Genomic DNA, 23,626 nt, shown 5'->3' with positions numbered 1-23,626 from the left:
GTTAGAGGTAGATTTGGCTGGATAGACAACGCAGCTCTTTCCAAATGACGTCATATCTTTCCTCTAACTAACAAATTGAATTCTGAAATTAATTAAGGATAACTATAGTGCCCGTGTGTGCAGCTCGCAGTGATAATCATCGTCTCTACCTGGATCTGTAGTGCGATAGGTATGGTATGTGTGTATATGTTGACGAGTCTGAGACTCGATATTACCTTCTTTACCTATCGCCTTAAGCGAGCCAATTTTTTTTTCTTTTCCACAGACCAAATGTAGCCCAGAATATAACACGCTCAATTCAACTTGTACCCTGATGCTTCATTTATCTTTTTTGTGTTACTCTTACAGTTCGAGGGTTGCAGTGCTATGGCTGCAACATCATCCAGGGCCAGAGGTATGTGGACGTGGGCTGCTCCAACCCAGAGGTCATCACCTGCACCCACTCACACAAGGGCTTCAAACACCGTTTCTGCATCAAGACAGAGAGCAGTGAGTAAACCTTCCATGAACAATATCTGCGCTTCTCTTTCTCCTCTCACTCAGCGAGCTAATGCACTTATGTATAACAGTTATTTAGGGAATATTTATGAGGTACCATATTTCAAAGTCATGATAAATTCCCTCTGACATACTATTCGACATTGATATAATCATTTTTAATCACACTCTCAATGAAATGTCCTTTGTCAGACTTACGGGAATATTCAATTTGCCTCTGCTCAGAGGATACTTATGCAACCTTGGTGTGCTTTGCTGAGTAAATTATACGTCATTCATTGTTTGATGTTAAGTCAAATGGAGGATGCAGACATCTAAGGCAGGATGATGATGGTCAGATGAGTATATCCATGGAAGCGTGGGCAAGCCAGCTGTTTCTTTGCTTGACATCTCAAGAATGTGCTCATGTTGAAATGGCGGACGAGGCATTTTTTTTCATTTGCTCAGAGAAATAGCAAGCTCAGACAAGAACTGCCTGTCACGCACTGTATAGCAAACTCTTCGTCAAAATCTTGTAGCAGTGTCTTGGTGATAATCTGCGGCTGGTCAGTCGGTTAATCTTCACGTGACCCTGTCAAACCCAAATCAAACAGATGCTGGTGAAGTCCCATAAGAGACTTAGAGTTCTCCTTTGTCCCAAAACAGATCACATCTGGCCCTAACCCATAACAACTCCTCTTCAAAACAAGGTTTCCTTAACTCCTCGTCTGTCTAAAACTCATTCCTTAAGTAGACTTGAAATGGGGAAAAATGTTAAAATATTTGAAAAAAAATCTGAGAACATATGACAGCAAAAAACAAAACACATTTCGATATTTTTGTTTTTTTACAATGCTCACATCATAACTACCAAGGATACTGTATATTCTTTTTATTGTAACAACTTAAAAAATTGACAAATGATTTACAGATTTCAAAAGCAGACCGATGCAGCCAGGCTTGGCGTGTTTGAGCTGCTGCTCTCATCAAAAAGACAAGATCACTCTGTGTTCAGTTTGGATCTGGATGATTGACAACCAGCTCTATGCTTTTGGATGCCAGAATACTGTTAGGCTTTTAAGGGGTTATAGATGTATAGATGTAAGAGATGTTGTTGGGTGCTAATCAAGAAGGCAATCAATATGTTATCATTGAAGAAAAAATAGAAAAACGGCTGCACTAGGATGATGTATCAAATTATGCATAATTTAACTGCTTAATAAACAGTAACAGTGTCACTTAATAAACAGTGAAGATACATTCCAAACCAAAAGGTTTAGATGACAAGCAAGAGTGTCTGTTGCGGTGCGGTGAGGGTTTGGATATGACATGTCTTATAGATAGATAGATAGATAGATTCCAGCAGCACCATAACAGAAAAATCTAAAAAAAAAGAATAGTATACAAAATTATACTCGCAAAGCTAGATAATAATAAAACAAAGAAATAAAATAAAGCTAAGGTATTCTTGTTTGGACATTTTTGGTCATTATTCTTCCAGTGATATAAAGATATTTGAAGCCTATATGTTATGCTGTAGAGAATAGCTAAAGTTGTAAAGTTGTTCTTTCCTCTGTTTAAGAGCACAAAATGCACTATTTGTCAAAGGACTGGTTTCACTGTGTGTTCTCAAGATCTCTAAATGTCCTCCTCATTATCCACTTGCAGCATTTGGTGCTTAGTTGTGCTTTTTTCCTGCTGAGCCAAACACCAGCTCATCACTCTTATCTGACTGACTGACTGACTGACTGTCTCCCCCGTCTGTCCATCCAGCGGCCCTGGGTATCGTCCTGACCAGTGGCTGTGCTACATCGAGACACTGCCAGCAACAAGAGCTACCCGGGGTGCGAATCCACTGCTGTGACTCAGATCTTTGTAACAGCACCCCCCTCTGGCATCCAAGTACACTCCACTACATCTGTGCATTGCTCAGTGTCCTACTGCTGAGGATGTGGTTGTGATCTGAAGTTAAAAAAAAACATCAATGGACTCTTGTATAGCTACTCATGTTATCAGCCGAATGAACGTGTTGGAGGTATGCACCATGAAATAGGTTTTTATCACATTGTTGGCTGGGACTAACAATCACAGCAATGGCCAAATAACACTGTGAACACGAGTGAGCAAAAGCATTCTGCAGCTTCTTACAGTCCTCATTTATTTTATTGTGCAAATACACTTTCTGAAAAGTAGCTTCTAGTATCTGTGTTGGATTCATACTGTCATTTTGGTAAAAACACTTTGTATGAGGCAAAGCAAAAATCATCAAGACATCAGGTTTCAGAAGTCTTAAGTCTACTTCAATGGGAAGACATACATCCCTTTTCTGTGTTGCTATGTTCTTCAAGATTAAATAAGGTTGTGCTATGTTCTTTCAAAGTCACAGGCTATTTACTTTTCTGAGCAAAATGTGTTTATTTTCAGTTTGTTGGGGAGCTGTATAGGCCAAGCTTAGGAAATCGCACTGCATGTATTCTTCGATTAAATATTGTTCAATTAAAGCATGTAATGTTGTGAATTATTGTATTAAAATGTTTCATATTTTTCAAGAGAAAATGGGCTTGACTTCTGCTATTTTTGTTATGTCAACATACACCACGATGGTCACAGAATCTAAAATCTTCATCTAAAACCACAATTCAAAGTTAGTCACATGGGCTTTTTGACTACAACAAGCCTGACTTAAAATGAGTACCAGCACAGGGTCAGCATCACATTTTTCCTTTCAAAATTCTCCACAGATTCTCTGTTTGTGACCAGCCAGGACTGCAGGCAGGCCAGTCCAGTACCTGTACCCTCTCCTTCCTCAGCCACGCCTTTGAAATGTGTTCAGAATTTGGTTTTTCATCCTCTTGTTGAAGAATGCAAATGTTTTCGGATGTTCTAGGAAAATAAGTCATGCTGAGGGCAGCAAATATTTTCTGCATTAATGCTGCCATCACAGAAATGCATGGCAATGTATCCCAGCCACTGATAGAATCCCATGCTATCACAGACCCTGGCTATTAGACTTATTGCTGATAACAGTGCGGATGGTCTTTTCATCTTTAGTCCACAGCACATGGCATCCATTTATTCCAAAAACGGATCTTAAATACTGATTCCATCCATCCATCCATTTTCTATACCCGCTTAATCCAACTCAGTGTTCCTGGGGGGACTGGAGCCCCCTGTACACCCTGAACAGGTCACCAGTCCATCACACGGCCACACAGAGACAAACCAGACAAACGAACATGCATGCTCACACTCACTCCTAGGGACACCTAGAGACACCAATTAACCTAACGTGCATGTTTTTGGACAGTGGGAGGAAGCCGGAGTACCTGGAGAGAACCCACGCATACACGGCATACACGGGGAGAACATGCAAACTCCACACAGAAAGGCCCCAGCCGGGATTCAGGAACCCTCTTGGTGTGAGGTGACGGTGCCAACTATCACACCACCATGCAGCCCAGAATACTGATTCCTCTAACCATAATACACATTTCCACTGAATGATGGCCTAATCCAGATGACTCAGAGCCCATATAACTTGACTCCACTTCTTGACACCTCTTGAACAGGTTAACAAAAGGCTTTTTTTTTTGCATAAGATTACGTTAGGCAGCCATAATGCACGCAGCAATGCAGAGCAACATGGACGTTGTTTGGTTGAGAAATTAGTGACAAAGTAAACAACTATTGCATTGTGAATAAAATCTACATTGCAGCATTTATTTGCTGGACTGCCATGAAATTTTTGAGGTGTGACTTGTTTTAGACGGTGAAAATTTGCTCTTATTTTGACCCTGCTCTCAGAGGCTGATAGTTTGGCTACGCCATGACACTTCCTGCTTCTCCTAACAGCTCTGCTAACTGCCTCCTGCACACAACAAACGTGGTACAAACGACTCATAAGTATATCACACAACCCCACATAAAACAAAAACTACTTAAATTAGTCCTTTAAAAAGGACGTTGTTGCTCAGAATATTGAGAAACAATCTCAGAGAATCTAAATATACAAACATAATGAAAAAATACGAGGACATTAAGTGTCTCAAAACTGTAAATAAAGAGAAACTAGCAAAATTTTGGACAAACATCATAATGTCAACTGCTCTATGCTCTCTTCCTGTTATTGCTGTGGTAAGAAAAGCAGATAATTATTCTTTTTGGAACACTGATACTGTGCAAGAAATCTGGATATTGTTGGGCACTTCATCAATTTTCTTTGGTTAGGTTAAGTTTGGTCTCACTCACTTGCCTCTGTTGCTTTGATACAACAATTTTCAGGTCAGACTGGATGCAGTGATCTCTCAGGGTAAAAGCCACATAGTAAAAAAGAACAGATAAATAAAATCAGGTGAAGCAGGAGTAGGGCATTAAATCCTTATACTTTCTCATGAGTTCACCAACTTGTGGAAATTATTAGAGGAAATGAATAAAGTGAGACTGAAAACTCCCAACACTTGTCATTTCCGTTTATATTCAGACAAAGGGTTGGTATCCCAACATCACCAGGGTTTAAAAGTGAGAAAAATCCCTTTCGATACTGTCCTGAGACATAGTCCAAGTTCACGTCATGGTTTTGATGGTTTCCGACAGTAGACAAGCAAAATGAGACCAGCTGAGTCATGATCAGGTATGGCACTTTGTTAGAATGAAGTGATGTACAGTAAGCATGCATAATCCAGAATTTGGTCATATTACTTTGAAATGTTGTCGGTTACTGCATACAAATTACATGGAAATGTTTGCCATCAGTAACATAATTTAATAAATTTAAGTTAATCTAATCTAAATTCTTGAAGATAACTAACTTTTAAATTAAACACTGAAAATATTCCACTTTAAAATGATCATAGCCAGTGTTTGAACTGGTTCATCTGAAATTTACAAAAACGTGCATGCATGAATGTCCAAATGTGCGCTACATTCGCTTTCCTTTTTCATACTATAAAAATATTAAAGCGTTAGTAGGTTTGTAAGTATTTGCACTACAAATTGCACATTTTTACAAATGTAATTTGGGCTGATTATCCGATTACAAATGCATTACTAAAAATCACTATTATTTAGCTTGTAATCTGATTACATAAACCTGATTGCATGAAATCAGTTATTACCCAACCCTGCTACTCTATACACCTGTGAAGGTAGTTGCTTTCCACGAGCTTAGTTAGTGCGTGCTGTTAGCGCACAAACTGCAAGTCGCCGCATACGAGGCTCTTTGTCCCAGAAGCCCATTGTATGGAGCGGAGGAAACCCTGTGCCGTGAGCAGCCATCTTGGTTAGACAGATCATACTTGAGCCAGGATAACCTGCATACCTCATCTGTGCTCCTCCAGAACTCAAAGCTCTAAAGATTTTATTCCTGGTAAGGACAGACAATTGGAAATATTTGAATGCACCATTAAACACGTACCGTGTCTAATTATCTTTGAGACACGAACATTTATATTAAGGAACAGCAAGCACTGTTAAGCTTAAGCTGTGTATACCAGGAGAAAGCTAAGTGAAAAGCTAACGGAGCTAACTAATAAAATGCTAGCTCCATGTTTATCGCTTAGCTCCATTAATATGAGTTATAATGTATTCAACGAATAAAAAGTAATCATGTAGACAACCAATGACTAGGTAGTCTTAGACTAGTAAAATTAACTAGCAACGTGTCTACCATAATCTGACAAAGTAGCTTGCTAAGGCAGTCGCTAGCTATCTTTAGTTTGGTGTATTGTGGGTTTTATGAAATAAGGCTGAGGCCAAGTTTGTTTTTGAGTCCAGTTATACCAATATATGTAATTGAATCGACTTGATGTATCCAAATAGAGGCAATTGACATATGAATTGTGATTTATAGGGTTTGTTGTTTGTCAGCAAGCAGGTAACTAGCGGTAGCTAATGCAAACTTCGCTGTCAAAATAGCTAATATGGGGCGGAGAATTTGATCAGATTCGACCATCTAGCTAGTTAACCAAGTCGGTGTCACTCTTTATTTCCCCTTCCGCCCGACAATTTTGATTTATCTTTGAGTTCCCATTAATAGTAGTAAATGAGTCAAACCAATGCAGTCATTTTGCCGGTTATTAAGCTAACAGTTAGCTAGCCGCCGTCTGTATAGGGACCAAGCAAGACTTTAAGGTCAAATTAAAGCGTTTAAAACACACACATCTCATTCTTGTTTGTTGTTGATTAGGCAATCCTTGTTAAATCTGATTTCTTAAAAGGAAGTAATGATTATACCATGGTCATCTCCAGAGCAGCGTTGCATTGAAGGTCTAATGCTAACGGTGTGTTAGCCTCGTCTTCGAGCTTGCTTGTACAAATAAATCAAATTGTAATAATAGATGAATTGCAGAACAAGATGAAAAGGGCATCCTTGCTGCCTCAGGTTTGCTAAATTGAGTATACCTGACTTTTTTATTTAACCCTGGAGTGTTGCATCATTTGTTTTTGGTGCCAATGCTGTCGGTATAAACAAGCTTTTCCTAACTGCACCCACCACGTTATTTATTGTACTTTTTAATCCTCTAAACATGTCATCATTTTATAGTTTGAGACTTTTAATATGAGTGCATTGTGGAGTACTCTTCCATGCTTCGAAATAAAAGTGATGATCTCTCATAATGTTGTTTCCAGCAAGTAGGGAGTCACATGATTTGGATAGTTGGTCTGAACGTCATGTAGACATGGCATGAACTGTATGTGTCATGATTTCCTGAGTGCTTAGGTTTTAGATTTCCCAAAAATAGTATTGTCACGATCATGAAGTTTCAGTTGATGACTGGCAAGCGGTTGAGTTTGTAAATAGTCATCCTTGGTTTGATTTATTAGTTGTTTTTATTGCAGGTTTATATAAGTGGCATTCATTTTCATGAAAATTGGAGCACTTTTATTTATAAAGTACATTTATTTTTTTGGCCTTTTAAGCTTTGTCAACAAAAACAGGCAGGACAGGTTGGATATGGGTAAAGCCTAACTGTGGCTGGCTTTTCAAAATTTGAGGAATTGGGATCCTACTTTATATTTATTTGAACGTTCATCTATTATGAATTTGTTCGAATTGGCATCCTTCAGCGATACTTTACTTAACTGCAAATCCAACAAATTTAGTGTCTCATATTTTGAGCTTACTAAAAGCCAATATGTGCTCCCTGCCTGCTGTCGGCACATATTAGGTTTGTCAGTGAAATCACTTATGAAATTGTCAATAGAAACTTATAGTATTTTGGTTACTCGTCTATTAAAAAAATAAGCGTCTTTGTTGTAATAGTTGGTAGAGCTAAACCCCCATTCAGAACATTGGGTACAAGAAGATTATGCCACTAAAACAGCCACAGTCGAGCCCTAAATGTCAGGAAAATTACATGGAAATAGAGTGGAAAAGTTAGATTTCTGATCGCTTAATTCAGCTGTTTGTGCTACAGGTGAATTGAAATGACTAATGACCTCACAAAATTGACTTGGCCAGGAAATTATGTAACAAAAGTTAAAAGCCCGCTATGTACTCTATGTATACTGGTCTCCTGATAACATTTGTTACTCACCTAGTTATACTTTTCTTACCTCGATGAGAAATGGCCATTAAAAGAAGGAAATGCACTGTCGCTGTTTCTCTAGAGAATCGATGTGCTGGGGAATAATGAGAAGTGCTGCGTCTGCAATCTGGTCACACAGCCTTAACTTGCCTACTTCTTGATGGATATTTTTCCTGTTAGTTTTTATGACTTTACATCTAATCCTATAGATTAAGTCCTCTATCGCCCTAGTTGGGGTCATGTGACAAGAGGCAGTCTAGAAAAAGACCATGGCGTGTTACTCGTTTCAAGGATGTCATTAGTGTGTGACTTGTTCATGGTCTGTTATATCTTAAGAACTGTAAACTGGGATATGAGCGTATGGGACACGCTCACTGTAATTTCATGCACTTCCATTACTCCTGTCAGGCTAAGTGGACTGATATAATGGAATTAATGAATGAACTGATAAGGAAAAAAACAAGCTTGTAGTCTCAGTGGAAAGTCATTATTGTGATATCAAAGTTAATCATGCTTACAAAGTTGTAATTAGGAAGTTACCCAGATAAATGATGACGTCAGAAGTTAATACAGGCTGCTCTTAGGTCGAGATACTTGGGTTTTCTTAGCGGAATTACAAAGTCCCTGGTAGAGTTGCAGGGGTTTGTCGATGGATGCTAGCGTCTTAAGTCTTTTGAATCACCAGCAAAAATACAGTAGTGCATAGCTTCACATTCATAAGCTTTATAATAACTTTAAAAAAAAAATACATCTTGTCACAACGATCTAGATTTAGGATCAAGGGTTTTTAATCATTTGTCCGTAAATATATTTGACATCAGATTGTTTACAAAGTGGAGCATTCTTCGAGCATGAGAAAATTTGACCAATTGTTAGGCAAAAACTTGGTTTTATTTCCTCTCTGAAATGATGTTGTTTCCAATTGTTTGAATTACACAGTTGTTGTTTTTTTTTTTTAGTTTTTTTTTTTTTTAGAAATTTCACCACCCAACAAGGTTGCATACATACTCTTACTGTTGTGTAGAATGATGAATATCCATGTAGCAAATAAAGATGAGGTATCCAGCCACGCACACAGTGGAATGGAGGAAAGGTCTGTATCACATGTGTCTGAAATCCTGCAATTGTCTAAAACAAGATTGTGTTCGTATCAAGTTCTCCGGAGGAGAATCCCATCTTGGAGGCAGGTTTCCATCTAGTTCAAGTGTGTTTTAACAGTCATAACTTGTCCTAAATTCACTGTTGCTCAGTTTTTATTTTACAGCTTCAAGTACAGCCCATTTATTCGTTTTTACCTCTTTACTTCCTTGCACCGATTATTTATTATTTTTTTTTCTTCCTCTTTAGCTTTTCTTATAACTGCCCATCCACATTTTTTAGTGGTTGTCAGCATTCATTGAGCCAGTCAGACATGGTCACTGAACTGCAGGCGTAAAGTATGAGTGTAATGCCAGCCCTGGATTTCGACAGCATCGCAGCTTTCACTCAGTTTTTGAACAAAGAAAAGCACCGGCTTAAAGCTAATAACTGTTGAAATTGACCAAGAAAGCTACAGGCTGATGAATGATTTTGCTTTTCATTGCGTTTTAAATATACACGTATATATATATTTTTTTTTTTTACAGCTGCACCTCAATACAGAATGACTAATTTCTCTTTTTGGGATTTGTAAAGTATTTAGTCAATATTTATACTTTTGCCAAATACTATAAAAACAGCCAGTAGCGGATAGATGTGAAAAGTGGAGCAAGCAATACTGATCATTGATGTATTCAGGAAAACAGTGTGTATACTAATGGTCATGACTGTGTAGCTGAGCAGTGAAGGTAACGTTATTGGAGTTGATAAGTCAACCCGTCAATTAAAAGTAGATTAATGTCTCCCAACAAGAGTTAATCCAGTGAACAAGCATCAATCTCAAACATCTGAAAATTAGGATTAGAAAGAAATCTGCAGGCAGTAGCAGGGATGTCAGAAGATCTGCTGTTTATAGCAGGTAAGCTAGTTCTGACATTGCTCTCATGTTAAAGGCAGAGGAGAACAAACAGCCCACAAATGAATGTTTTTATTGCCTTTGTATATTTTAGAATTATGAACTTGATTTAATCAGTAACTTTAAAGTCACGATACCCTCTCAACATCTGAAATGTATTGCTCAACATACAATGTTGTTAAGTTTATTGACGTTAAATTGGTGAATAATGTCGGGTGGTAAATCATAGGCTTCAGATAGTTATTTATGAGCACATTTCTGCTCCTTTAAAACAAGCAACTCCCTGTCGCTGCTCAACCCTTGTGTTTTGTGTGGATGCTTTTGTTGACAAGCATGATGACGATGTACGGTAAACCTTTTCCCTTCACATGTTGTCAGTGTGTGTCGACTTGACTGGGAACAATAAAGCATCGCTGAATTTCAGATAGGTGTCAGGACTATTTTTAGCTCTTGACACCTCTAATGCAGTCGGTAGTCTTGTGCACTTCCAGTGTCGTCAAAATTTGTTACATTGCTGTTACTCTGCTGTTCTGGGGAGGTCAAGGGGAGACTCTGATACTTTGTTTTCCTCTTTACGATTTTTCGTTTACTGTGCACTGAATAGGATTTTTCAGCCCTATGTAAATAAATGATCACCTTATTTGTCTTGCTTAGCTAAGATTTTGTGCCAGTGATTCTCTGATCCTCTGAAGTGAGGATATTGCAATCATGAATTAATTCATTGTTGATTGTGAGTGCTACAGGGCACTGATGTCATGACTGCCAGATCATTGAGGCATTCTAATATTTATTTGTCATATAAAGTACATATGTTGGTCTTTCCTGCATTGAGAAAAAAGTTCAAATGACTAAACTGTCCCTTCTTTTTTTTTTTTTTTTTTTTTTGTCTTTCAGAGCCAAGATGGCCACTGCACCATATAACTACTCCTACATTTTCAAATACATCATTATTGGTAAGTGAGGAGTGCCACTGACCACCGGCGTGGAGTCTTTCTCTCTAACCATACTGATGAGCTATTTTAGGAGCACTTTAAACATGTTGCACGCCATTCCCTCTCCAGTACAAGGTCCAAGGAACTTTGGAGTGGATCCAGCTTGTGTCTGTCTTTTAAATTGCAACATAATTAAAGTGTCACATTTTTGTAGATGTTTTTGCTGAACTGCATTTGTTCGACATTCTTCCTTATGGAACATCCCCAGCTTTTTAACTACTGTACGACCTCTAAGTGTACACATTGCTGCTTTTACTTGTTTACATATTAACAGTCAAAACACTGTGCTTGGGGTTGTTTTCACTTCTGTCAAACTTAAGACACGACTGCTTGTCTTAAGCTAGGATCTGAAAGGAAGGGTTTGCTGAAAATGTTCATGAGATATTTTGAAAGTATTTAGTGTTTCTGCTTTAAAAAATGTAGTTTGCGTAGTAAAAAAGTAAGTGCAAGCATTTAACTTTAAACATATCTGAAGGAAAAAGGCAGAAATTACATACGTATTTCATTGAAAAATAATATGAAAGACTGTATTGTTTTTAACAGTTGTAGCCATTTAAAAAAGATCTTTCTAGGCTTACGAGGTGCACTGTAATGCACCATGAAGTCTTGTACAAAACCATGTAGATTTCATTTTACATTCATGGCAACCATCTAAACCCCCTTTGGAAATGGGAGGCACGTCGTCGCTCTGCTGTGTTCTGTCTCTCTCTCATAAGTCCACATTAAATTTTAAGTGTTGTTGCTCGCTGCCACAGACGAACTGCTACATCATGTATGGGGACAACACTGCAGGCTTGAATAGAGAATTGTTGTTCTTCTGTTGTTTCCTTGGTTGACCTGAGTTTCTCTCTGTCTCTCTTCACAGGGGACATGGGGGTAGGGAAGTCATGTTTGCTTCACCAGTTCACAGAAAAGAAATGTAAGTGCTGCCCTGATTTTTATTTTTTTAATTTTTTATTTATTTATTTATTTTTTATTTAATTTTAATTTATTTTATTTTTTTCCCTCGTTTTGGTTTGTACTTGTGTCTCAGTGCAGGCAAGGTTGCCAGGTTCCAGCGGAGTGCTTAAATCGCTTTAGATTTCTTAATTTGCCAGCGGAAGTTGGTAGGATAGAAGATGAGTGTGAGCTCAACAGTGAGAGTCTCTTCTGTGTATGAGGCAGCTGCAGCCTCCCATTACCATTCAGCTCGGTTATGTGCTACTATTAACAAGCCAGATGCTGTGTTTCTCATTCACTTGTCTATGATCACATCCTGCCCATATCCACACACACCCCCCCCGAGATGATGTAGAAAAGGTTTTCAGTGTTGGTTGAAAAGAAATGAGATACTTTCTGGTTGTTTATACCTTCAATTTACACAGCTCTGTGGTTCTCAAGGTTGTAATTAATTTTTGCTGCTGCAGCTGCTGCTTCTTCACAGCAGAAATGAGGGACTTGTGTGCGAGTGTTCACATTTAAATTTATATACACGTTTTAAGTTTTTTTTTTTTTTTTTAAGTTTAGAATTTATCTTGCTGTTGTATGAAGAGCGACATGAAAATCAGATTATCCTTAGCCTCACTTCCGCCCTACAGTCATGGCAGACTGCCCCCATACAATCGGCGTGGAGTTTGGTACGAGGATAATCGAGGTTAGTGGACAGAAGATCAAGCTGCAGATTTGGGACACAGCCGGACAGGAGCGCTTCAGGGCCGTCACCCGCTCCTACTACCGTGGAGCTGCAGGGGCACTTATGGTCTACGACATTACCAGGTAAACGATGCCTCTCATGCATAGTGGCCACTCGGGTTTGACTTGACACCAAACTTTCACAGGATAGACGATTGTCACCTAAAACATGTGATGAAGAAAGTTGAAAGCAAAGGCATTTGGTAACCCAGTAGTCCAGTCCTCTTGCCTGATCATTACACCAAACCGACAGCTTAACGTGTGGAATGGGTCAAAACTGCAGGCAACTCCCAAGGAATAGAGAAAGGGTTCTTAGCTCAGCTGAAGACCTGACATCAGTTGTTTTTAATCATTGTTATTTTACAGTTTTCTGCCGGTTTCATGCACAGGAATGAGAGCAAAATGAGGAGTATTTTTGTTCTGGCTTGTGTGGCTGGTGTGATCACATTCTGTAGAGGAAGCAGAGAGACCTGCGGTCGGACAGGAATCCACCTGGCGCAGAGCGAACGCACTCTCCGCCAGGTGGAGAGTGGAAATCAGCCGGCAGAGCGATCATGTCCACGTCGGGGCTCTTGATGATCGCTCTGCCGGCTGATTTCAGGGCAACCATCCCGCGGTGTGTCCGCTCTCCGCCAGGTGGATTCCCCCTGAGTGTCCGCACCGCAGGGAGCTGAACACGGCGGGATGGCTCCGGCTGATTTCACCAGAGAGGAGGCAGGCGGACAGGGAGGCACAGACACAAGTTCCGACCGCAGGTCTCTCTGCTTCCTCTGTCCCCGCAACATTTGAAACTTTTCAGGTGAGAAAGTAGTCGTTTAGATCCCCAACGTGTTGAAAACCTGACAAAATACCGGCTGTTTACCATTTTGTTCCGACGAATTCGGCCCTTCTAAAGCTAGCCGCAGTGAGCAACGCACTTCCGGTTATTTTGACAAAATAAAATACCCGTTGCCTTTTATCATAGGGAAAGCCATTACGTGCTGTTGTTTTGAAAACAGGAAGTGAACCTACCCTCGTTGTAGCTAGCTTGAAACTGCGGTTTTGACAGGAAATGCCGGGTTGCCACCGTCCTGCAGTGCTTCTGTCTCGGCTTGTATGGTGTTGCGGGGCAACTGATTTGTCACTCACAAAACAAGTTGAATTGTTGCTAGATTCAGCCAGATTGAGCCCGAAAGTCGCTAGATAATTTTTTTTGTCGCCAGAGATGGCCAAAAGTCGCTAAATCTAGCTAAATTGGCAACATTGAGGCAGCCAGGAAAAACCATGGCACTTGTGACGTCACACGGAAGCCCCGCCCCCAGTCTGGAATTCCAGGAAGGTTTCCTAGCGGCAAATTCAAAATTGCAAATTTCATGCGTTTATGAAATGTTTTGGTGTAGAGTCCAATGATCATTATTGTTCCTCTGTGTATGTATTATCATTATGTATTGGGTGTAGTGTCAGCTTTCTGTAGGCCTTTAAGGGTGTGGTCCTCATAACCAGATGTTATCTTTTATGTTTCCATGTAGTTAAAGTGTCACAACCTGACAAAAATGACCTAGCATAGGAGACATAGATGGTTGTGAATATACGTGAATATATTTCACTGGAGTTAACTTACAACGACAGTTTAATTGATCCCCCCCAAATCCTTGACCCTGTTGTGAAGCCGTCATGTTGCAGCTGTGTCTGATCTTTCTTCAGTAATGGCGTATGACATCCTAGCTTGTTGTCATAGTAATCTGTCCCCTTGTTGATGTCATGCAGGAGAAGCACTTACAACCACCTTAGCAGCTGGCTGACTGATGCCAGAAATCTCACCAACCCCAATACCGTAAGTATTTAGTTTGCACATGAATCAGTCTTCTGTGCCTTTAAAACTTTATGGCCCCAGACCTTTCAAAGACCCTTTTATACACATATCTGTTTTTTCTTCTCCCTTGTTATCCATATTTCTTTGACTGTTGCTGTTTCTTCCTCTGCTTAATTTCCCGTTTCTCTTCTGTGCTGTTCTTTTTGAAGCCAGAGCCTGTCCATTTCTTAAATAGATTTTTCTTGGTAAATCTGATTAGCTCTACATCATCCTGCTCTCCATCAGTAGTGAAATGGGCCCGTGCAACAGTCCACTTCCTTATCAAGCTTAAACTAAAGGAAAGGTTCATTGACCCGCAGTCACTGCGGTGCACTTGGTCACATGTTCATTATTAAGTATTAATAACACCTCATTACCAGTCGTTTAGAATAAAAAGATGGCAGATTTATAGACTATTGACTTAAGCAGATTTATTTAATCAGATATTTTGAGTATGCTATTGATGTGAAGAGTCCAGGGACGGCACATTTCTAGTACTGTTTGAATATGTTCCAGAGATGTTATTGATGAAGTACCTTGCTCTGGCCAAGTGGTGGCACTGTTGTTGTATAATCGTGGGCTGCTTTTTTTTTTTTTTTTTTGTGCCCCAAGCGACATCTGTCAGCCACCATATCGATATCCGAACAAAACTTTCTCTTGATACAGCAAGAGACTTGGAGGGAAAAAAAAACAAAACAGCTCCAACATTTTCAAAGAAACAACTAAGAAGTTATTGGAAAGATTTGTTTTATGTTAATTCATGCGTCATCTGCACATGGGCACAGGTTGAGTCATGTCTCACATCAGATCTTAATGGGGTTGAAATAAATGACATCAGCAGGGTCTTTGCTCCTGTTTACTCTCTTATGCAGAACAAATGGATTAAACATGAATGTTTTATGGTGAACAGGCAGTTCCAGTAGAATTACTGTTGCCAGAGAGAAGCTCATTATATCAGTACATTACAGGTCTAATGACATTCGTCTTATTGCCAGTCTCTCAATAGAAAACTCAGCAGTGTATGCGCTGCAGCAGTATATTGCCCTCTGCTTTATTATTTCATGGAGAAAGCAGATTTCTCCCGGAGGGGCTCTTCTGTCCAGAGGATGGTCTCACTCTTCCACTTCCTGTCTTTGTTGTTAGGTGATCATTCTCATAGGAAACAAAGCAGACCTGGAGGCCCAGAGAGATGTCACGTATGAGGAGGCAAAGCAGTTTGCTGAGGAGAACGGTGAGCCAGACATCAAACAGGTTTTTCTGTTTCTATTCCTGACACAGTAAATGTGTTTGGGGGAGAAAATGGCAGATGTGTATTCATTGAAAGAAGAGGCTAATGAGGCCTTGTTATGTGAGCTCGGAACAATATTTTAATGACTCAATCATTGTCTGTTTTCTGTTGAACAGGCTTGTTGTTTCTGGAAGCCAGTGCAAAAACGTAAGTTTTTCACCCTTGATCTTTTAGTAACTACCCAACATGAGCTATTTCTTCTCCAGCATTATTTAAGTTTAATGTGTCTTTTTTCATTGCCCTGTATGTAGAGGTGAAAACGTTGAAGACGCCTTCCTGGAAGCTGCGAAGAAAATCTATCAGAACATCCAAGATGGCAGCCTGGACCTGAACGCTGCAGAGTCCGGGGTCCAGCATAAGCCATCGGCCCCTCAGGGCGGTCGGCTAACCAGCGAACCACAGCCCCAGAGGGAAGGCTGCGGCTGCTAATGACCAAGCAAAAGCCCCCGTGCCCTCCCTTCTTCTCTGTCTGTCTGTTTTCCCTCAACCAACTCCCTCCATCCATTCCAGCACCTCCGTACGTTCATCCCTCACTGCACCAGGAGCTGCAAGAGAACAGGGCTTCGGAGGAAAGGAACGGGGGGCGAATATCGACTTGGGCCAGACTGAGCTACGCTGTGTGGACTACATCACCTCCCTTCTCCTCGTCTTGTCTGTCTCCTTTTGTTGCTGTCTCACTCCTCTTAAAAATATCAGTGTATCTTTGTCCCATAACTCTCCTCTTTCACTCTCCCCGAGTCCTCCTGCACCATTCAGTCCAGCACCCCCACCCTCCCCATCAGTAGTATTGTAGATGCCACCACACGTTACACTCTTCACTGACACTTTAGATAGATGTAATGTTCATACGATAATAACAAAGCAAGACTGTTTTTTATGTTTGGTTTTTAGCTATATATGAAATGTAAACACTGCATTAAGCTTCATCCACCATCGATCAGTTGTGTTTAAGCCAAATCTAAATTATAGTCTCGAACTCCTCTTGCATGGTTTACAATTCCATCATTTTTATCGAGACCTGCAGATGAGCTTTCCCGTTTAATGCGTGGGGGCAGAAATCAGTGAAGTAGTGTGTTAAGCAGCCACACAGGTAGATACTCTTTAGCACGTGTCCAGGAATGTGAAACTGAGTGGGCTTTTTCTGCAGGATTCAACACTGCTGGTGGCTTTTAATTCTAGTTTTTGCTGTGTGGCACAAAGTCAATTCCTTTGCCAGGATCTGATTAACTCAGGAGAGATGTGACAGAAAAAAAGAGGAAAAAAGAAATCACCACCTTAAATGTTAGAGATCAGCAGTAATTCCTTCTGGGTAACTCCCAAGTCTCTCTTTTGTGAGGTTCCAGGAAGGCGTGTTGGGTGTTTTCCAGCTAGTCTGTGTTGGGAAGTTGGATGGACAGTTTGTTTGACTTTTATTTAAGAAGTCACTTTAAGAAAAGAAAAAAAAAAAAACTTTTTTGTTCTTGACAAAAAGATTAATTTACATCCGTCTCTTTTGCACCAGCTTTCCCTCTCCTCATACATCTCCCCATCATCATATCAAACAGGCTGTCTTTACCAGCATTTCTTTGTCATTGTTTGTTGCCTTATTATAATTATCACTCTTAAGTCTTTGTTTTGCTGCACTTGCGCTTCAGTTTACCCTGATTTGATCAGTGTTTTTTCATTAAGGCTAATTCTTTAACTTTCCAACATCAGCAGCATGGCTCTGAACCCACATCTTGATTATTTAGGTGTAAAAACAAATCTGTCACACTCCTGTATCTTAATGAAGCTGCACTGAAGAGCTGATGTTACGGTTCAGTTGGGCAGATGCTGCGCGGCCTCATAACACGCCAAGCAGAGCGCCCCCCCCCCCCCCAAAATACAATGAAGTCGTCAAAGACAAGTTATGTTTTTATTTCCTTCAAGTACGATTTCCTCTGTAACATAGCAGTTCCCTGATTGGACAGCTGTACATATTGCTTCTAAACTGCTGGTGGTGACCTTGCTACTGTACGTTGGATTTAGAAATTTATTTGGTGGCTCTGCCAAGACCTGTACAGTCGATGTGCTAGTGGGTTGCCTGTAATTCATGCTTGGGAAATTCTGTAACATAGTTTCTATTAATAAATGTATGTAAAGGACAGACACTTAGACCGCCACCCCATCCTCACACTACTGAACTGCCGATTGACTATCGAGGGGGAGTGGAAGTGGATTGAGAAGATGTGCAAAGAAGTATTTATGTCAGTAGAGCTCTTATTTCTGTATAGAGTGGAGAACGGGGCATGTTTGTGTTGATACTGTTTTCTTTTCCCACCCCATCATGGCCCCTTTATGGGATGGGCCCGCATCGCTCTTAATTTTTGGGGAGTGGGGATTGGTTTGTTATTGTGGAAAGTGGGGTGGGTGGGATGGGCTGGGGCTTCTTTTTTTTCCCCGTGTCCCACTTCTCTGCAGTTTTGAGTGACCACTTCCTGCTTTTGTCTGTCCACAAGTACAAAAAACAACGTACATATGTATAAATTTTTAAGGAGCTGTGCTAACATTTAAATGCGTTCTTGCGTGTATATGATTTTAAAATGTTGACATTTTGATTTTAATGACAAAATAATCTAGATAGAAAAAAATAAATTATACATAACCTGTTTTCTGTGTCTTTGTCTATAATGATTGCTGTAAAAGAAACTGGCTTTAATAAATAGTCTGGGACTAAAATGAGGGCAAGTTTCCCTTGGGTCAAGTTTAAATGACTGATTCTTTTTTTTTCTTCTCACATTTAAAAAACACCAGATTCAGGAGTGTGTTTCAAGTAGCACGACTGCTTTGTATTTTATTGCAACAAATTGCACCCAGGTAAGAGAGAGAAGAAAAACATTTACAAATGAAGTGAAAAGTTTGTCTACAAAATTGGTGAATGACGCTTAAAACAAAAAGTAGAGTAGTGGTATGTTTGGTACAGGGGAGGAGTTTGACAAAAAAGAAAAGGAAACGACGACAGTACCGTATTGAAGTCAAGGCAGGTAGCCACGACTTTTGTCCTCAGGCATCGCAGTCAGACAAGGGCAAACGGGACGAGAGGAGTACATCACAAATATTAAGAATGTCCAACAGATGCAGATGAGGAAGAAACATGTTACAGTGGAACTTCTTTTCTTGTTTTTGTAATGGTCGCCACTCTAACTTAACACACTTCGTAAGACAGAATGTGACAGATCCATAAACAATTTCAGTCCAGTGTTTCCCCCAGGAGATATTTTTCTTTCTGGGGTGGAAGGGCCTCTGCAACAGCATTTCGACAATGTGACATTGCGCCTCCATTCCTTCAGGAACAAAGGCCAGCCAGAGAAAACACTGAGTCAGTCCGTCACCCCTCGCAACTGATCAAACATGCTACTGATGGCTTTTTTTTTTTTTTAAACTGGCATATAGAGTTTAATCAAACTTGTGAATAGATATATTTATATATATATTTATATTAAAAAAAAAAAAAAAAAGTCCAGTCAAAGGACAATATAAAACAACAGATCTACTGAGTTGCAGATCCTGCACCCTGGTCCCTCTCCAGTAAAGGCTGGAGACAATAGTTTTTGGTATGGCAAACATAACCGATGAACAAAAACAGCTTTTCTCAAGCACGTGGCACAATTTAGCTAAAGTCAATCATCTGTACTTGAAACTGTCGAGATTAGAACAGCCCTCATGAAAGTGTTTAAGGCACCATTTGTTACCAGAGCGTGTAGAGAAGCAAAGAAAAACAAAAAAAAGGTGAAGGCTGGATGATCATTCTGCCTTTAAATGCTTAGTTTATGGCACATGGTTGCAAATACTGCATATAGCATCCGTAAGAAAAAAAAAAAAAAAAAAAGACTTGACGAGTTCATCTCAGCATATCATCACTTATGAATCACACGACACAAAGAAACAGAAAATGGATGCATTGGACCGAGGGGCTGTTTTTCCACATTTTTTACCATTGAAAGGTGAAAACACAACCAAGCAAATGTGCTGTAAGGCGTCCTGGCACGAGCGGAGGTGAAGTATTTGTTTTTGCTCATTGTCGCAGCATCAATGAAAACGCACCAAGAGTGATGGAAGTAAATATGAAAAGGCCTTTTTTTTAATGTTATGTATTGTGAAAAAGGAAAAAAAAAAAAAAAGAAGCAAATATGTAAGACATGATAGTTTAAAAAAAAAAAAAAAAAGATTTGTAAAAAAAATCATGTTGATAAAGAATTGGCCCCCAGCCTCGTATTAAGGCCAAATGACTGTGCATTCATAGTTAAGGCTGATGACAACCACGAAAGGTTTCACTTGAGTCTGTCCATTGTAACCACAGGCTTAATCAAGTCAGAGCATTCAGCAGAGGGAACCAATGCTGCCGCTTTCAATCAGGCTTTACCCTCAGGCATGACCTCAACACTGGCCACAGCTCAGAGGGGAGAGTGTAACATACAGTTTATGTCAGTTTCCTGTCTTGGTAGCATACGATTTTAGGCCGCTACCTCTGAACAATGTCACTGATCTCTTTGACAGAGGACAGCAGCTTGCTGAAGTCCTGCTGTGCGTTGGGCCCCCCTGTGGCAGTGGGGCAGATCTGAAGCTCGCGCAAGTTGTTCTCAAGCTTGCTGATGGCCTCTCGAAAGGCAAACTTGTTCCTCATCTGCTGGATGGACTCCACGTAGCTCGAGCAGTACTTTGACAGGTTCTTGCCCGCCTCCAGCACGGCGCTGTGGCTACCCGTCTGCTCCGAGTTGCGAGAGATGGCCGTTCGGAGCAGCTCGGTTCCCTCCAGCACCATCTCGCGTGTCACGGCAGAGTTCGATGCCTGGCGCGGCGCAGTTTTGCGGAGAGAGCGTCGGGGATCCATTAGAATCTCTCTGGACGCCCTCTGGAATGCAGGTGAGCTCTGATCACTGGGAGAGGTGAGGGAGGAAGACAAGCCTCCAAGGCTCTGGCTGGAGGGGGAGGTGGTCACTGAAGTGGACGAGGTGGAGGTCTTGAGCGGTTGGGTTTTAGAGGTGGAGCCCAAGGGCAGCTTTTTTGAGCCATCATTGATGGTTGAACGGGCTTGGTCGCCGACAGGGACAGTATGGTGGGGATCTGAGATGGAAGGGAGGCACTTGGCTTTGATGTCTGAGGGGGACGATGAGGGGGAGTTGAGTTCTAGAGTGGGGCTACGGGAGATCTTGCCCATTTTGGCACTGGTGGGTGGTGGCGGTGGAGCTGGTTTGGGTTTCTGCAACTTTCCTCTTTCCCTGACAGATAACGAGTCTACAGTGTGCTTGTTTCTGCGAGCCCTGCACTCATCTCCAGCTGCCCCCAACGCTGGGAATACGTTGGGTTTGGAAAGCTCAGCATGGAGGGCACTGGTTTTGGAGATTTCCTGCCCCGGCACACCAGGTCTCTTGACCACCTTGGGTGTCAATGCTTGCGGACTGGAACCGGGACTGGGATCAGCATCTTTGCCCACAAAGGCAGAGGAAGCGTCTGGTGACGTGTTCAGGCGTGGTGGGGGAGTCAGGGTGCCCATCCGAGGGGCATTTTCTCCTTTCTGCTCATTGGTCCTCTTCCGTGGCAAAGCTGGCTTACCCCCCAAGGTGCTTGATTCAAAGTGGCGCTGGCCCAGATCTCGGGGCAGCGTGACAGATTTCCTGTCAGTGCTGTCTCGGCCATTAAACATGCTGGAGGACCACAGGAAACGATTTGAATTAGAAATGGATTCCTCCTCACTAGGTGGAGTTGTAGCTGCCTTGCCTCCTGGACCAGGCACTGCTGGAGCTCCCTTCTTTCTGGGGAACAAAGGTCCTGGGTAGTTAGGAGCTCCACTGGTGGTGGCCCCATTAGAGGATTCAAGGCCATCTGTCGTATCATTCAGAGACAAAGATGCACCATTGTTGAAACCGTCACAGTCTCGAGGTTCTAGAGTCACAACCCTCCTGTCGTGGTGGATGTCAATCTCTTTAAAAGAAGAGCTGCGTTTGGGAGGAGTCGGTGCCGTCCTTCTCTTTTTCATTATGAGGCTGAGTAATCCACTACCACGCGTCTTGTCCTTGTCTTTGGGTAGCAAGCGGTCATCCTCATTCAGGTTGTTGTCCAGAAATGGGCGCTCTTTCCTGGGAAGCATTGGCGACGACACAGCAACCTCCGGGTCCGCTGGGTCTGAGGAAGAGCATAAGCAGGTGGGGATGTATATAAGAATTATCAACTAAAGCACAGTTACAAAATTCTTTGACAAACTGGAGGAAGCTGTAAGATGCAAAGTGACGTGGGACAATATGCATTGTAAGGTAATCTATTTGATATGCTCTTTAAAGTAGATTAGACTATTTTACCACAGGGGCACATGGTGTAGCGTGTATATCTCACCTGGACTGTCTCCGTCCCGGTTTTCCATGGTTTTGCGAAGAGTTCTGGTCTTCGTAGGCAGCTCTGGAGCCTGCTGGATAGAGCTCAAGGTCGCCTTCTTCCCCTTCTTCCCCAACTCCTTTTCCACCTCTATAATTATAGATTCGTCAAGGTTTTGCCAAACATGAGGTTTAGATACTTTTACAACAATAAGACAAGATGGCACTTGTGTTTGTTTGTTTGTTTGTTTATTGATATCTGCAGGTACCATGAAACAGAATTCAGAACTCCAGGTGTTTTAGATGGTAAAGAAAGCCACTGACCATCAGAGATGCTCGATTCCTGGAACATGGTCTCAAATGCTTGGTGTGTTTCAGCGAAGGATGGACGTTCTAAAGGGTTCCACATCCAACCTGATAAGTGGAAAGAGAATACTAATAAAGTCTTGCTAAAAGAAAAGAAAGCCTTTAATCATATTTTAAATAGATGCATATATGTACCCACAGGCTGTCATGAGCTCGTAGACCTTCTCCGGACAGCCCTCTGGTCGGTCCATACGGTAATCTTTTTGCAGCAGCTCATAGACCTGAGACAGGTCAATGCCGGGGTAAGGAGACATGCCGTAGGTGGCAATCTCCCACAGCAGCACACCGAATGCTGAAGATCATGGAACATGACAATTTGTTGTGTCTCGCACAGCAATTAGCAGAGGAAACCGTTCATGGGCTACATTTAAATTATGACATAATAAGGTCGTGAGGGGAGTATGGCAATATTACGATGGAAAAAAGAATAAGAACAAACCTTTATAACCATGTTAAATGGCAGTCAAATAAGCAATTCAAGTAGTCTGAGATCAAACTCACCCCAGACATCAGACTTGATGGAGAACTTGTTGTAGGCCAGACTCTCTGGTGCAGTCCACTTGATGGGAAACTTGGCCCCAGCATGAGCTGTATATGTGTCTCCAGTCATCAGTCTGCTCAGGCCAAAGTCTGCCACCTTCACCAGGTGGTTCTCCCCAACCAGACAGTTGCGTGCAGCCAAGTCCCTGCGGAGAGAAAGAGGAGTGATGATCAGGGTGCCCCTTGGAATCGTGACTTTCACAGAAAACCTATAATAACCCAAAACGATGGTGAGCAGATTGGAACGCACTTCTATTGTAGAAATAAAGAAGAAAGTAGGAAGGAAAAAAAAAAAAAAAACATCAGCCGTCTGCGCTGTTAAAAGCATCTGCTGTGGCGCTGGAATTCTACACGTTTTGGATGGTCACAAGCCGAGTCTTGTCAGACTTCTAAATTAAAACGCAGCTTGTCAAATATGAGAGACATAAATAAGCGCTCATCTCTTCTTGTTAAACGTGCCAGAACAAACTGCCTATGCAGCAACAATGACTTGTCTGCAATGCAATGTGAGAGCGAGAAGAGATCTTCTCAGGAATGAAGAAAAAAAAGATAAGATTTAATATCAAAGAGATTCTTTATTCCTTCTTCTCTTACAGCTCTTACAGATACTAAAGAC

At 41.2% G+C, this 23,626-nt stretch overlaps 2 protein-coding genes across 6 annotated transcripts in view; one reads left to right on the top strand and one right to left on the bottom strand.

The window, feature by feature from the left end:
* The first annotated feature begins 5,741 nt into the window (after positions 1–5,741).
* On the top strand, positions 5,742–18,507 carry rab14l (RAB14, member RAS oncogene family, like). The gene is made up of 8 exons (XM_075456040.1): positions 5,742–5,842; positions 10,891–10,949; positions 11,854–11,907; positions 12,566–12,743; positions 14,406–14,472; positions 15,634–15,721; positions 15,895–15,925; positions 16,030–18,507. The coding sequence occupies exons 2-8, from the start codon at positions 10,898–10,900 to the stop codon at positions 16,205–16,207; spliced, it is 648 nt and encodes a 215-aa protein (XP_075312155.1). The 5' UTR covers positions 5,742–5,842; positions 10,891–10,897; the 3' UTR covers positions 16,208–18,507.
* Positions 18,508–19,229: 722 nt separating this feature from the next.
* Positions 19,230–23,626, bottom strand: part of abl1 (c-abl oncogene 1, non-receptor tyrosine kinase) — a 31,486-nt gene continuing 27,089 nt past the window's right edge. For all 5 annotated transcript variants that reach the window (XM_075456034.1, XM_075456035.1, XM_075456036.1 and 2 more), the window contains 5 exons: positions 22,972–23,156; positions 22,610–22,762; positions 22,429–22,518; positions 22,127–22,255; positions 19,230–21,919 (listed from right to left, as the gene is read on the bottom strand). In XM_075456034.1, coding sequence (XP_075312149.1) covers positions 20,259–21,919; positions 22,127–22,255; positions 22,429–22,518; positions 22,610–22,762; positions 22,972–23,156 — 2,218 coding nt within the window. In that variant the 3' untranslated portion in view covers positions 19,230–20,258. The remainder of the gene's footprint in view (positions 21,920–22,126; positions 22,256–22,428; positions 22,519–22,609; positions 22,763–22,971; positions 23,157–23,626) is intronic.

This window comes from Odontesthes bonariensis, chromosome 22 (assembly GCF_027942865.1).
Source record: "Odontesthes bonariensis isolate fOdoBon6 chromosome 22, fOdoBon6.hap1, whole genome shotgun sequence".
Classification (NCBI taxonomy): domain Eukaryota; kingdom Metazoa; phylum Chordata; class Actinopteri; order Atheriniformes; family Atherinopsidae; genus Odontesthes; species Odontesthes bonariensis.
The sequence above is the reverse complement of the archived record's forward strand: the minus strand, read 5'-3'. Positions and strand labels throughout refer to the sequence as shown.